We start from the raw sequence: 15176 nt of genomic DNA on the forward strand, positions 1-15176 counted from the left end.
GAGGCACTATTAGGAATCGTCAGACAAGACCAAAAAAAAAAGTGAAATTTACTGCCTGATATCACCCACTGTATCAGTCACCTCTTAGTTCCCATTCCTTTTTTATTAAAAATTTGTGTCATATTTTATGTACAAGAAAGCATTAGATCCAATTCTTCACCAGGGAAATTGAGTGTAGTCTCAAGGGGGGTGGGGGGAGTTTACTTGATAGCAGCGAATTTAGGGGTTTGTTTGTTTGTTTGTGGAGAGAAGGAAACAACAGTGGGGGAAGTGTGGAGGGAAGAGTTTGGATTTTTCTAGGCAAATGTTATTTTGGGTTTGAGACTTCGGGTTAAAAAGTTACTGGTGAAAATCTAGATGTTTCTATTCTGACAAGAGCTCTAAGGAATCTTTTCTAAAGAGAAACTCAGGTCCTAAATACACATATGTCCACAGGGATATAATGGGACCATTGTCTTCCTCCTTCTGGACATTGATCTTCCACTCACCCCACCCTGCCATTGAGAGAACAAGCTGAGTCACCTAAAGAGAATGAGGCACCTCACGGTGCAGCCTGGCCTTGAGGTGCAGCTTGGCCTTAACCCTGTGGCCCACAGGCTGGCCTTGGGTGAGGAATGCTATCAAATCAGGAGAAACAGAGGGTTGGAAGTCTTGTTGCAGCAGGTAGGGCACATTCTCAGGAGGCCACGTTACCAGGTAGATCAAACAAGGGCTGAGCCTTGGCCAGCCCTTTCCCTTAAGGCAGGGAGGGGGTTATTAGCTGGGAGCCCACTGGCACCATTCTCAGCCCAGGAATGGCCTTTCTTCCTCAACAGTCAATTTTTCATGTGTCTGGTGAAATCCTGGGGCTTCAGTTCAGAGACACAGTAGATTCTCACATGAGGAATAAAACCAAATCATAAAAGATGCTAAATGATTGCCTTGTAACAGTCTCCCAACCATTCATCTGACAAATACTCTTTCCATGTGTCCAGCATCTGGCTACAGTCAGGGACCTCTCCAAATTATTGAGAAGCAATTATGTGAGTCTGAGGACTAAGGTGCCCCTGATTCAGGTCATGGCCTTTTCAATCACTTGCTATGCTGTTGAGAGCTGGACAATGATTAAGAATGGCAGCAGAATTGATGCCTTTGAACTGGGAGGTGTGGGGGTGTGTGGAGAAAAGTACCAAATATCTCCTGGACTGTCCCAACCTCAAACATACATGTTGTGGTGAAGGTGCAGTCAGAGCTCTTTGGAGGAAAAGGTGGCAAAGCTTTGTCCCACATATTTTGGGCATGTTGTTAGGAAAGGCTGTTCCTTGGAGAGGGACATCATGCTTGGGAAGGTGGAGGGTCAGTGAAAGGCAGGAAGACCCTTAGCCAGGTGGACTAACACAGCGACTGGTGCAATGGGCTCGAGTGACTCAGAGATTGTGAGGACGGAGCGGGATAGCACATGGTTCAGATCTGTCGTTCCTAGGGTCACTAGGAGTCATACTTGACTTGACAGTACCTAACAACAACAAGAGCACTAGGCTAGATTAGGGGAGATAAAAGATGATAGGGATCCCTGCCTGTCACAGTGTAGACGAGGCAGCTAGGAGCTGACATTTGTAACATGCTTACTCATCGGTTTATAAAGCACATTTGTACCAACTCAGTTAACACTATAATCTTAATAAATTAGATGAAACAGGGGCTTAGGATGGCTGAGTAATTTGCCCAGGGCTCAGCAAGCAGCAGAGTCAAGATGAAAATCTAGGTCTTTGATTACACACACTCCACCACCACTGGGCAGTCTCCAAGTCTACAAAAAGCTCATTGAAAAGCACATAGGTTAGGGAGCTCCGGTGGCCTAGTGGTAAGAAGCTGTACTGCAATCCCAGCGTACGTGGTCTGAATCCACCAGATGCTCTGCTGGAGAAGGAGGGGCAATCTCCTCCAGTACTAGTCAGATCCAATTTGACGGTACACACACACACAGCACACAGGTTACAGTTTGGAACAAGATATGTAGAATGAAGTCGGAGAGGGAATGGAGGAATACATCTGCATAAACGGATAAATGAAAAACCGCTATCTCTGTAATCTGTCATTCAAATCACAATGGAAATAATAAAAAGCACAGAGGAAAGGCAGAAATCTTTATTCTTTGCTTAGCATCGAAGAGAATATCTTTATAAAAAAAATGAGAACCAGAATGCCAGCTAGGGGGTTGGAGGGATGGATGGCCATCCTCTCTTAGTAGAACTTCGAAGACAAAAGTCAACACACAGGAGTATCCAGTGGCTCCTTAATATCTAGGAAGGATCAGTAAAGGAGGTTTGGAGGGGTCTCCTGGGCCCATCTCTGTACTGCAGGTGGTCCGACGAACATACTGTGTACCCCAGTAGCAGCTCTAGAGCAACAGACATCATAACTCCCCGGGGCAGAATTGTTGGTATAAAAATACCGCCAGTGATTATAAAGCACCAAGGGCAGCTTTGGGGCACAGGGGAGCCCACTGGAGCTGCAACATGCTTACTTATCAGTTCATAGTAAGAAACTTGCTAGGTCTGAGTTCTTTTTTTTTTTTTTTAATGATATACATATTTTATTCACCAGGATAAGGTGAAAATAGTGCATCATCACTTGAACAACCAATAAAGTACCCACAAAGTGGCCAAGATCTAGACAAAAGTCTAAGCACGCCCATTTATTCCCATAAAATGGGAAAAAAGTCAAACTCGAACAAATCACACTGCAACTTGATTCTAAATCATTGAGTTTCCAACTCCGTAAACCTTTACAAGAGGAGACTGTCCATGTTTCTCCTGTAGCTGGTGGATTTCACCTGCTGACGGTTTTGATCAGCAGTCTAGCGTACTATATGCTTCATCACCAGAGCCCCATATTAAATAGAAAGGACCTGGTTAATTCTTCCTTGCACTGTACAAGGTAGCCACTACCCACAGATGTAGGCTCCACCCTCTGAGCAACAAAGAGGCAGACACACCCTTCCTTCCCAGGGACTAGACAGCTAGCCATATTTTGATTAATGGATGACAGTTCTCACACACCTTCCCTCTCCCAACCTCCCTCCATACTTAATCTCTGTTTCTTCAAACATTCCTTCAAATGCAATGAGTCACATGGTACTGGTTACCACCTCTGGGCCCTTTCAAGCTCATTCAAGAACATTTCAGAATGTAGGGTTCAAAACTCAACACATTACTCCCACACTACTCATGACAGGTGTGGTCTGAATAGCTTTGAGGACAATGAGATTATGACTCCCTTCAATCAACACCCTGTACTTTCATTAACCCAGTCGGTGATTACACTGTCTGTTTTGGCAGCTGTTGTATTTACAGTCAAATAAAAATTGCAGAACTTTTATGGGCAGCTCTAGACTCTACTTTCTAAGATAAAGAGCCAAAGAGCAAGAGGACTATAGATCTGAAGGTGAAAATGCAATTCGGCACTCTCAAATATGACTGAGAAACAACCACCTACCATTGCTCCATCGCGACCCTACGGTGGGTGAAAGTGAATATGGAGGGAGGAAAGGACAGAAAGTCACAGTTTGCTGAAAAAATGCTGAGAAAGCAAACCACTGCTTTCTTAATCCGTTCGATAATGGAGGCTTGGTTTTATATGTTAAGCCGAATAAATCTCTCTAGTTCTAAGGCTCACAGTAGGTCTGCTAGACTCACCGCAGGTTATTGGGGGAAGCAGCAGCCACATTCCTTATTTTGGTAAGCTCACTACAGAAACAGCATCCACTCAACAGGCATTTGCTAAGAGCGTGTTATAAGCACACTGGGCCAGGCCAGCTTGGTTGTACACAGTTTGCCCTGGACTGGAAGTTTGAAACCAACCACTGGTAGCCCAGAAGAAAGGCCTTGTGGTTTGTTTCTGTTAGGATCACAGGAAAGGAAACCCTGTAGGACAGTTCTATTCTGTGACATATGGTGGTCTCCACCTTCAGAAGTGACTCCACAGCAGTGAGCTTTGGGGTTTTTTTTTTCTCGACAAATCAACTCTGACTCCATCTCCACAGTCCCTCTTCTCTGGGAAATGCACTCTTATGTGATTTCTTAACGTCTGCATTCACAAGTTCAACAGCTAGATCACACAAACTAGGAGCCCACAGGGGTCTCGCAACAGGGCAGAGTTCATAGATCTCAAAATATTAACTAATACAGACTTTCGGAAACAAGTGCTTACTAAGAATCTGTTGAGTGTAAAAGACTTCTAACAGAGGCTTCTAACTGTATACTTCTAATTGTTTTCTACTTCCTCTATTAGAATAGAATGTACTATACAACTTATCACTTAGTGGAGGAAATAAGCTGCAAATGAAGAGTTAACCAGGAAGATATTACAGCCAATGATGTCGCGAGGCCACGTAAGAGCTCATGGAGCACGTGCAGGGATGAATGGGCCTGACACCGCAGACTGTGGGATTTCAGAGGAGTGGGCTGGAGTGGGCGCCCTTGTGGAGAGATGGGGGGTGAGAAGAATCTGGTAGCACAATTATGTTTTTAGATAAAACAAAAAAAAAATAAGAGGGAGAACATTCCAGACAAGTAGGGATGGTATGAACAAAACTCCTGGAGAGAAGAAAATAAAATCTGGGTAGGGGATAATGAAGAAAACCGTTTACTTGAAGCAGAGCTCATCAGCCAGAATAAATAGATGTGGAAAAGATAGGCTTGAGAACAGCCTTCAAAACATTAGAACACTCAGTGGGGGCAGACTTTCTCTATAGGCCAGACATTTCCAAGCTTTGATTATGTACCTGTGTCAGTACACACCCCCTCTGTCATGCACCCCTAAAACATGTAACACACTTAGGCATGTCATCACCATGCCCATACTGAAAAGCACAAAACTAGATATTTTAAATGATAAAATCAAAGAGATTTTTCTTCTTGTACCTTCAGAAACTGTTCTGAAGACACCCATGCATTGCATTGCTCCTAGGCAATGGGGAGGCGGTGGGCTTCTTTGCCCAGGGGTGAGGCAACAGAAGCAGTTCCTGTGGGGGCACTGATCAGAGAGGGAGGTGCAGAAGGTAGACGGAGGCTGGCAAAGATCAGCAACCGCGACAGCAACAGTCCAGGTACGCAGCCCAGTCCCAGGCACAGAGAGTAAAAAAAAAAAAAAAATACACCAAAGATGGTTTAAGAAAGAGAAAAAGAAAACGTAAAGATAGTAAATGAAGAATGCAGAGGGCATGGATCAGTTTGGAAAGGAAGAGAGAGGTGGAGAGAAAGGAATAATCAGAGGGGACATCCTTTGAAATATTGCTCCTTGAGAGCGATTCACTCCCCCCAGACAGCAGGACAGTGGCTACCCTTCACGAGCGTGATGGTGTGGATGCAGTTTGGTGTGGTCACTGAGCTGACTATGACTCACGGTGACCCCGCGAACAACAGGTCCGAGTCCTGCTCTACCCTGCACCGTCCTTACAATGTCTGCTACGCCCACTGTTACAGGCACTGTGTCAATCCAGCTTCTTGAAGCTCTTCCTCTCTTTCTCTGACCCTCCTCCTTTTCCAATGTGAGTTTACAGTACTGACTCAAAACATACAGCTATTTTTTTCTTGTGGTTATGTGCTGTTGAATCATCACCTGAGACTCATAGTGACTCTATGTACAATGGCTCTGAAGTCCGCCCTGTCCTGAGCCAGTCTAACTCCAACACAAGGAAGATTGTGAAGGAAATGAAGAATATAATACATATTCAATCTCACTTATTCACTAGAAGCTGAAATTTTTTTAAAAGTCACTGTAATAAAAATTAGTATGAAGGGAAGCTTTCGACAAGAGTGGCCAGCATTTCCCTCTAATTTCTGGGCCTGTGGAAGAAGTTTTAAATGAGGGAAACCTTGAACTGCCCAGGAAACATTTGGGAAAAGCACAGACATTCACCCTAATGAGAAGTGCAGGACAAAACCAACTTGAGGGGTATGAATGAGAGCTAAGGAAAGGGAAAAAAATTAAATTCTCATCCCATATATTAATGCCATCTGGTGGCCTAGTGACAAGAAGCTGTGCCGCAATCCTGAAGGAACGCAATTTGAGGCCACCAGCTGCTCCACGGATGGACAATCTCCTCCTGTGAAATTAACTGCCTCTGAAAACCTGCCAGAGGGTCCGCTATGAGTCAGCTCCGACTCAACGGTACACAACAACAACATAGTGATATATTTAAGAGTAAATATACAGCTATAAAGGAAGAGCTCTACCCAAGCAAGCTATGAAAAAGGAACCTTCCACTACCATTACCCAGAAGTCTCCAGCTAGCTCAGACTCACAGTCTGTCCTAATGGTCTGATTAGTCTGTGAGGCAGTCATGGGCTAGATCCTGGGGACGAGGAATTGTACCAGCTCCCTTATTATCTTATGGTGAGGTATCCATTCATGGACTTTCCCCACTCTTTGTTACCAGCAGTTTTGTCAGACTTTGTCCACTAGAAGGGCATCTGAGGTCTCTGAATAAAACTGCCTGGTGCTTTAAAGGGTCCAATCCATATTCTGTGTCTCAGCACAGCACATACAAATCTCCTTTCTGTTACATGACACGGCTTAGGGAGAGGGCGTTTTAAATAGTTTTCATACTTAACCAATGCCAAAACAATCTCAAACTCCCCCCTTACCCATTTCCAAATGAATCAAAGGGAATTCTGGGGCGCAGGGTTTTTATTTATTTATTTTAAAGCACATTAGCAATCCTGCAGGAGGAACAAGGATAGGTGCAAAGGCGGAACATGCCAGATCGACGCCAGGCCTGGGAGTCACATGGACGTGAGGCATACACAAAGCCTCTCGGATCCCCCACTTACCAGCTTGCTTTTGACCAACTTTTCTATTGCACTGACAAGGTCTGCAGCAGTAGGTACTTCAGCGGAGGCCTGCCGGGCAGCTAGCAAAGAGGAAGACTGCAAGAAATCGAGTAGCAGAAGGTAAAGCAGATTAGCAAGGAATGAGGAACAGCAGTTAGCAAGCAAAACAGAAATCTAAAGCTTAAGGCAGGCAAGGGAATAAAGCTGTACGTTTCGAGGGTAGAGATGACAGAGGGAAGCAGAGGGGTAGGTGGGTGTGTGGCAGCCTTCCAACACCTTGTCAGGCATTCTGGCCAGTGTAAAGCAAGAGCAGGGCAGGTTCTCCTTTATCAGACCTTCACAGGAGCTGAGCGCAGGGGTTGCTGAGCTCCTGCAGGCTGACACGCAAGGGCTGCATGACACATCTCAGGGCAGAAAGAACTTTGACCTGTACAGGAGGGTCCACTGCTGCTCTAGGGACTGAACAAAGTCCATAAACCTAGTTTCAAGTATGTCCAAAGAGGAAAAGGAGTGCTTGCTTTACTGTGGCCTCAGCTGTAGACTCTCCTTGCTTGCCAAGCATATGCTGGCAGCAGGGCACTTCCAGCCCAGCAAACTACTCCCTGCTTCCTCCCTCCCTCCTTCCCTCTCTCCTTCTCATCCATGCATTCTCTCTCTTTCTCTATCTCCCATACAAACCCTCCACAAAACACAACCGCTTCTGCTAAAACCTAGGTGGTTGCTGTTGAGTCAAATTAGTCACGGGAATCCAAACGGCACAGCATTTGGTAAAGCGCTCCAAATGGAATGCCAGGCAGTCACAAAGAGGGTTAGCAGGACCGCTTGTCATAGCAAGACAGATGGGACTCCTGTTCACAGTGAAGCCAAGCTCAAGTGGAGGGCCCGACTCTGCTTAGCTGTCTCTTGCACAGTAATAAGGACTTGGCCATGTGTCTGTCAGTGTTTTAGAGGCTTCTTCTAATTGTAACACTGTGATTTAGAGTTTTTTCTCCTACCTGAGAAAAAATTAGAAGAAAATGTTAACATTGTATGTGTGCAGGCCTGTGTTTATTTTTACATGACACGTTAGTGTGGGAGATAGCAGTGGTTCAGCACCAGAACTCATTCCCTTTCAGTCTTTTATGAGAATGATAGTGGGATGAATAGTTCAATGTCCTGACCTTGCTCTGACTTCAACTTTGTCCCTTGTGTCAGAATGAAGAGTTTTAGTGAAGAAGGTTCTTGTTATCTAACCTAAAAGTTACTTAGGTCTCTTCCTTTGAGGTAAAAAAAACCCCAACAAAAACCAACTAAATGGGAAGGAAAGATGTAACAATATTCCCCCCCCCCCGCCCCTTTCTAGAGAGTTTTAGCATGTCTGGAAATTACTACTCCTGGGAACTTAATCCAAGGGCAGAAGTCAAAAGAACAAATGCTATATATACAAAGCGGTCGGTAGCAACTTTATCTAGAGTAACCAAAAAACTGGAAACAACTTAAGATGTTCCCAAACAAAGGCTGGTCAAGCAAATTATGTCCTATCTCATAAATGAAATAGTGTCCAAGAGCAGGTTTAAAGATACAATTAAGCAGACTGTGAAAATGATAGTAAATAAAAAATATGCATGTTATAACTTAAAAGTAAAATACAACATATGAGCAAGATTAGAAGGAAGCATAGATATGTAAATAAATCATATAACATTCAAAGAACAAACTTCAAAAAGTTTTACACTGCTGTTTTAATAAGTTCTTTTCTAGTTGCTTGACATTCTGAGACTCACTTCACTCCCTCATAGTCTGGAGGACAAATGTATGGAAATCGAATAAGCTTGACTGGGGAAGGTCAACGTGTCTACAAAGAGATTGTAGCCATCTGCCCTATTCCCAGCTAAGAAAAAGTCTACACAAATGATTGGGAGTAGGTCTGTATTTTAGTTAAAAATTATCTAGGAACAACAAAGCATCCTTTTCCCCAAAACAAATTGTGTTTGAGGGAACTAAAGGAGAAGGGTTCATGACCTTTCCTTCTCTTGCACAAGAGGGCACCGCTGTGGAGAGGGCTGTGTGGGAGGGCAGATAATGTGACATGATGTCCGACTCCCCACACACCCTATCACTGTTTGTAGAACATTGTACCAGGACAGACTGCTGGGAACAAGCTGTCTGGCTCTCATTCCAGTCTCAAGGTGAAACACAGGGCTCTGGGTTCCCAAGGTGGGCATGACAAAAAGTCAGAGAGCCGACCCTGGGGACCAGGGCCACCTACATCATCTTACAAGGGTCCTGCCTCAACTGTGAGCCTCTCACACGGGAAGGGATGCAGAGACCACATCTTAGTCATCACTTGTTCTAGACTGTTCCTCTTGCCCAGCACAGAGAGATATCTCAATGAATGTTTGTGAATTAGGATCCAAATTGGGGGGGGGGGGGAATGAGATGTAAATGAGAACTCAATGTCACTAAAAACTCCTGAAGAGTATTTCATGAATTATCTCCTAGGCAGTACTATGAAGGTTTCTTCCATGCTGAACCACCACTCTAGAGCGACTTCCTACAGCAAGGGAGAAAACTCCAAAATACAGGGAGACTGGGGGGATGAGGGTGGGGAGCGAAGCAAGTAAGTGCTGCCATCATCACTGGAGAAGGACATTCCACAAGCAAACGGGAAGAAAAGACTCAAACAGAAACCATCACGTCAACCACTAGAGTTCAAGAGGCCCAGCAACACAAAGAGAAGACAAGAAAAATACAATGAAGTGAAGGCAAGAAAAATACAATGACATGAAAACATAGAGCGTAAGGAAAATGAGTGACAAGGAAGTCAAATTAAAAGAGCTCCAAGCCTCATGTCAGAATCTGGAAGCATATCCAACCTGAGGCTTTAGCTCCAAAACACTCAAGGTAAGTGCAGTGCACACTAGCATCTCAGACAACAGTGGGCTTCTACCGCGATCATGAGTCAGGGAATGCTGAGGAACAATGAAGGTGTCAGCTTTCGGAAGCAGTCACCTCTAGTATCACCTCCATTCATCGTTGTCCCTAAGCACTTCTCCTTATGTCACAAATGTACTTATAACATCATTGGTCTTGAATGGAATGTGCCATTATTTGGGTTTCAGAGTTGAGTATAAGGAAGACAAACAACTACATGGTAGGCAGTTCAGGTAGCAGGTAGACACAATGACCACAACCTGGGACAACCTCAGATTCTTTTTGTAGATATCATGGTAAATGGGGGAAAACCATATTGACATTATCAAGGGTTTCATTTCACTGGGAATCTACCATCACCATCCATGGAAGCAGCAGTTAAGAGATCAAATAGCACATTGCTTTGGGCAAATCTTCTACAGAAGACTTCTTTAAAGTATGAAAAAGCTAGATGGTACTTTAAGATGGAAGGTATGCTTGGTCCATGCCATGGTATTTTTAATGGTCTCACATACATAAGGAAACGGGACAATTCATGAAGAAGACCAAAGAAGCACTGATGCATTTGAATACCACATACTGCCAGATCAGTGAGCACAACTATACTGAAAGTACAGCCAGAATGCTCCTTCGAAATGAGGATGTGAGACTTTGTATTATGTATCTTACATGTTATTAGGGAGGACCAATTCTTGGAGAAGGACATCATGCTTGGTAAATTGTCAACAAGAGAGAGGAAGGTCCTTAATGAGATGGCCTGACATAGTGAACTCAAACATGACCACAACTGTGAAGATGGCACAGAACCAGGTACTGTTTTGCTCTGTCATAAGTGGGGAGGGGAGGTCTCTATGAATCAGAGGCAACTCAACAGCATCTAACAAGAACATCTAACAAGGACAGTTCCCTCTGGGCCCTGCTGCTTCCAAAGACAGAGATTTATCACTAGAACAAGATCGCAGGCCATTCTCACTCTGAAAATTCTACACACAGCCTCATCCTTCCTGGAATAAACCTCCAGGTCAGACCTCCAGGACTGGGGAGAGGGAACACACGTTCACTCCCAGACTCAGAATTCAAATCACCATGGACTCACGTGGGTTAAAGGGAAGAGAGTCAGACCAGCCCACTCATGCACCAAGGAAAACACAGACATTGCACATTGCTCTTTCAAGTAAGAAAGTACGGAAATCCCACCATCTCATCCTGCGTGGGGTCGTTGTCAAAGATCTTCATAGGCGGAGGCAGGGGTGTGTGTGACTCTTCATCTGGCTCATCTTCACCCCAACCTTTCTTGCTCTTCTGGAACAAAAGAGTAGCATTAGTTACTGATTCACTCAGCTAAACATGTGTTTCAGGACTTGAAATCATCTTACGAACAAAGAAGAGGAATTGAGAAAAGGGCAGGGTATATATCAAGAGAGGTAGATAAACAAACATGGCATCCTCCCTACCTCTTTTTACTTCAGTTTCTTTGTCTCTAGAAATGCACACCCCTGCTTCTCTCATGGGACAGTGAAAACTGATCAGGGTAAAATTCACATGTACACCAATCTGTCTTATCATTTAAAGAGAAAACTGTTTTGAAAGAGTGGTCAAAGCCAGCCTTCCCCTGGACCTGGATGTTGCTTGAGGGTGCTCTCTGCAGAGAGGGAAAATGGCAGGTACCACAAAATCCACAACAACGTGGAGTCCGGTTACACATCACAAGAACGTCCAAGCCATGTCCGTGATTCCTGCATGTTACTGTGCCAGACAAAACAGCTACCTTAGGCCCTCCAGCCAAAATAAATCCATTATGTTTTGATCCCAGAACCTCAGCTTTGGAAGGGACTTGTGAGGACATTCTGTCTAACTTTCAGGAAGCACAGGCACCTCTTTAACTGTTACATGAAGTCATACAGTCTCCCACAGCTTTCCAATGTAGATGTCAAATGGTTTACGAGGAACTCCCCCACCACTGATATTCCTCCTTGAGCAAAGTCTTGTCGATTGTAACTTCAACTGTGAATCCCAAGTCTACCCTCTGGAGTAACCTGGAATTTTCTTTTTGCTTATACATGGGACTGCTCAAGAAATCTAACATAGCTGTCATGTCCAAAAGGAGTCTTCTGTTTTCCAAATAAAATGTCTACTCTTTTATTTTACACATCTCTAACAGGTTTTGACGTAGTTGGTGGTTGGTTGTAGTATTAGTTATTAGGGTATTGGGTGAAGTTGGGGCAAAATGACCAATGATATCCTTATTGATCTAAGAACCACATCTACAAATAAGGCAAAACGGTTTCTGTCTGCTGTATATTCTTATGTTAGTCAGTCTCTAAATTGGTCATAAGTCAGACTGACCAAGACTTCATGAATAAGAAAAATTCAAATTACTTAGGCTCAAGAAGGCACATTATTTGGGACCAGGAACTGATCAGTTTTCAAAAACCCATGAAAAGAGGTTTGCTGACTCTCTAAGAAGCATGTAGTTGAAGTCCTTTCCTGGGGGAAGGCTCAGAGTCCCAGGGTAAGTACCTCATCGGCGCTGTCTCCTTGGGGCGTCGTCTCATCTCCAGGCTTGGGCGACCCCAGGTCAAAGCTCTTCCGACCATCTCGTACTTTCTTCTGCTTTTTGATGTTGCCATCTGCTTTCCCGCTGTTGAGGCGGCGCACGGGACTCGTCAGCCACTTCTTCAGCGTGTTGGTGGACCGCTTGGGCCCAGGGGAACTGTGGATGGAGTTCAGGGAGGGCTGAGCCTGTAGGTTGGCCACTGACTCGGACTTGCCTCCGTTTTCACTGGAGGAATGAGAATATGCATCTGAGGAGAAAGAACAGACAAGAGCCAGGTCAGGGCCAGTGAGGGCAGGCTGCCACCATGGCAGGACAAGGAATCCATATTCAAGAAGCCAGGACACATGGCAGAATGCTCAGGCAAACTGCAAACCCCAGGGAGGAAGCCCTCCCCAGAACAGTCACTACTCATTCAGTTTTTATTTGCAAAGCATTGCTCCACGTGCTGTGGACACAGCACTAAACAGAAGACAAGGATCTTTATTATGGTTGGAAACACATATCATACACTAAAACTACAAAAGGATAAGTCAGACGTGATATAAAGTATGACTCATCATAAGAAGGACATCTATTGAAACACAGTGCTGGGAAAGAGGTTAGGGAAAGCCGGGGTCGGAATAAATCAAAGCTCACTGCCACTGAATTGGGTCTAACTCATAGTGACCATCCATAGGGTTTCTGAGGAAGGACACTGCCCATCTTTCACCTGAAGAAGGGCTGGTGGATTCAACCCATCAACCTCTCGGTTAGCAGTCCAATCCAATCCAAAACACTATGCCACCAGGGCTTCTTGAGGTGTGAGTCTAGAGAGTACAAATGACACAGGTTGGTCAGGAACAAAGACCTAGTCTTCATTCCCTGAAGCGGCTGTAACAGAAACAGCTCAAGTAGGTGGCTTTAAAGAACAGCAACTTATTCTCTCATAGTTTAGAAAGTGGTTATTACTGGATGGAGCACTGGTGGTATAAAAGTCAAAGAATTTGGCTTCTGTCCAGTAGAGGCTGGTTCAAACCCATCAGCTGATCAGAGGGAGAAAGACAAATCCTTGGGAGGGAAATGAGGCGGCGGCTGCTGTAAAGAGTTTCAGAAACCCTGTGAGTGGTTCCACTCGGCTCCACAGCATCATTATGAGTGGAAATCAACTGGATGGCAATTTTTGTTTTTTGTTGTTACATGCTGTTTAGTCTATTCTGACTTATATGCCTGAAAGGGTTTATTACCCATAATCTTTATGGGAATGTTTTCTCCCTTGGAGCTGCTGGTGGGTTTGAACCATCAACCTTTTGGTTAGCAGACAAGAGCTGACCATGGTGCCATCAGGGGTCCTTTAGCTAAGCGTCTGAGTTTGGGGCACTGATTGTAAGGAAGGTGTTCTCTCTCTCTGTCCACTCTGAGGAAGATCTGGGTCCCAGCTTCTCTAGTTCTGGCGTTCCTGAGTTCCTCAGCACTCTCCATGTGGCGTCTATCTTACCCTCTATGTATTTGCTTGTCTCCAAGTCTACACTGCTCTTTGTATCATTTCTCAGAAGGGTTATTATTTTTCTCATTTAACAAAAGACATGCAGACTTAGAGGAACAAGGCAACTTCTCAAAGGACAATTGGCAGAGATAAGAAAAAGAAAGATTTGAACCTCAGGTAGCCGGACTAGGATACTAGACTTTCAGGAGTAATGCCTGGCTCCCAGATACCACGTTCTCAAGTCTGTGCCAAGCCCAGGTCCCTGGTTCACTTTGAATGTAAGGCCGGTGAGGAAGGTCAAGTCCAGGGGAAGTCACGCTGGGTGGAGCAGACAGGTTATGAGAAGCATAAAGCACAAACCTGAGACCAGAAGAACTAGATAGTACCCCACTACCAACGCTGACTGCTCTAAAACGGAGCACGGAGGATACGGAAACAAAGCTCAACACCTTAAAAAAGCAGAGCTTACTGGTCCAATAGAGATTGGCAAAAGCCCTGAGATCAAGGCCTTTTATTATTCTTTGAACTTTGAACAAAATTCACTCTAATGGCTTAAGCTTCAGTCAAATAATAGACTGGTCTATGTACTCAACAAGATGGTTGGACACAGTGACTGCAGCAACGGGCTCAAGTATATCAGAGGTGATGAGGATGGCGTAGGATAGGACAGGGTGCATATCTGTCATTCACACGGTCACAATGAGTCATAGTTGACTTGAAGGCACCTAACAACAACAATAGCATAAAGTGACAACACTAGAGAGGTACTCACTCCTTAGAATAACCAACTATATAAGGTCAAAAGAGCAGCATCTGGCCAAGGATAAAGCCTTGTAGGCAGGAAGAAACAGAAGGTTTAATGGTAATGAGAATTACATGGACGAAATGGGGGAAGTGCAAACAAAATAAAAATGGGTAGGGAGCTTTGGTGGCCTAGTGGAAAGAAGCTGTGCTGCAATGCTGAAGGCACGTGGTTCAAGGCCACCAGCTGCTCTATGGGAGAAAGATATGGGTAATCTCTTCCCATGTAATTAACTGTCTCTGATAACCTACCAGAGGTTCAGCAATGGGTTGGTTATGACTTGACAGTACACAACAACAATTATAATATTATAAAAAAATGTATATGACTAGTGGAATGGAAAAGCTAATTTGCTTTGTAAACTCACACAAATCCCCACACCCCCACGGCACATGTGGACATGCGAAAAAAAGCAAATCTGTCAAACTTCATTTGTTGTTTGTCTTCAAGTCAATCCAGACTTATAGCAATCCCACATGGTACCAAGAAGAACTGCTCTATAGGTTTTCTTGGTGGTAATATTTTTTAAAGTTTTACCTTTCTTTATTTGAGGGTGCAGGAGAGGAAGACCCCAGACGAGATGGATTGATACAGTAACTGGGGCATGGGGGATTGGTGTGTCAAAAT

The 15176-nt window shown here is 44.4% G+C and overlaps 1 protein-coding gene across 2 annotated transcripts in view; it reads right to left on the reverse strand.

The window, feature by feature from the left end:
- Positions 1–15176, reverse strand: part of KALRN (kalirin, RhoGEF kinase) — a 797511-nt gene that overhangs the window by 86645 nt on the left and 695690 nt on the right. For both annotated transcript variants that reach the window (XM_006884214.1, XM_006884216.1), the window contains 3 exons: positions 12249–12532; positions 10926–11030; positions 6816–6911 (listed from right to left, as the gene is read on the reverse strand). In XM_006884214.1, coding sequence (XP_006884276.1) covers positions 6816–6911; positions 10926–11030; positions 12249–12532 — 485 coding nt within the window. The remainder of the gene's footprint in view (positions 1–6815; positions 6912–10925; positions 11031–12248; positions 12533–15176) is intronic.

This window comes from Elephantulus edwardii, unplaced genomic scaffold (assembly GCF_000299155.1).
Source record: "Elephantulus edwardii isolate Elephantulus edwardi_28Jun2011 unplaced genomic scaffold, EleEdw1.0 scaffold00032, whole genome shotgun sequence".
NCBI classification, from domain to species: Eukaryota; Metazoa; Chordata; class Mammalia; order Macroscelidea; family Macroscelididae; genus Elephantulus; species Elephantulus edwardii.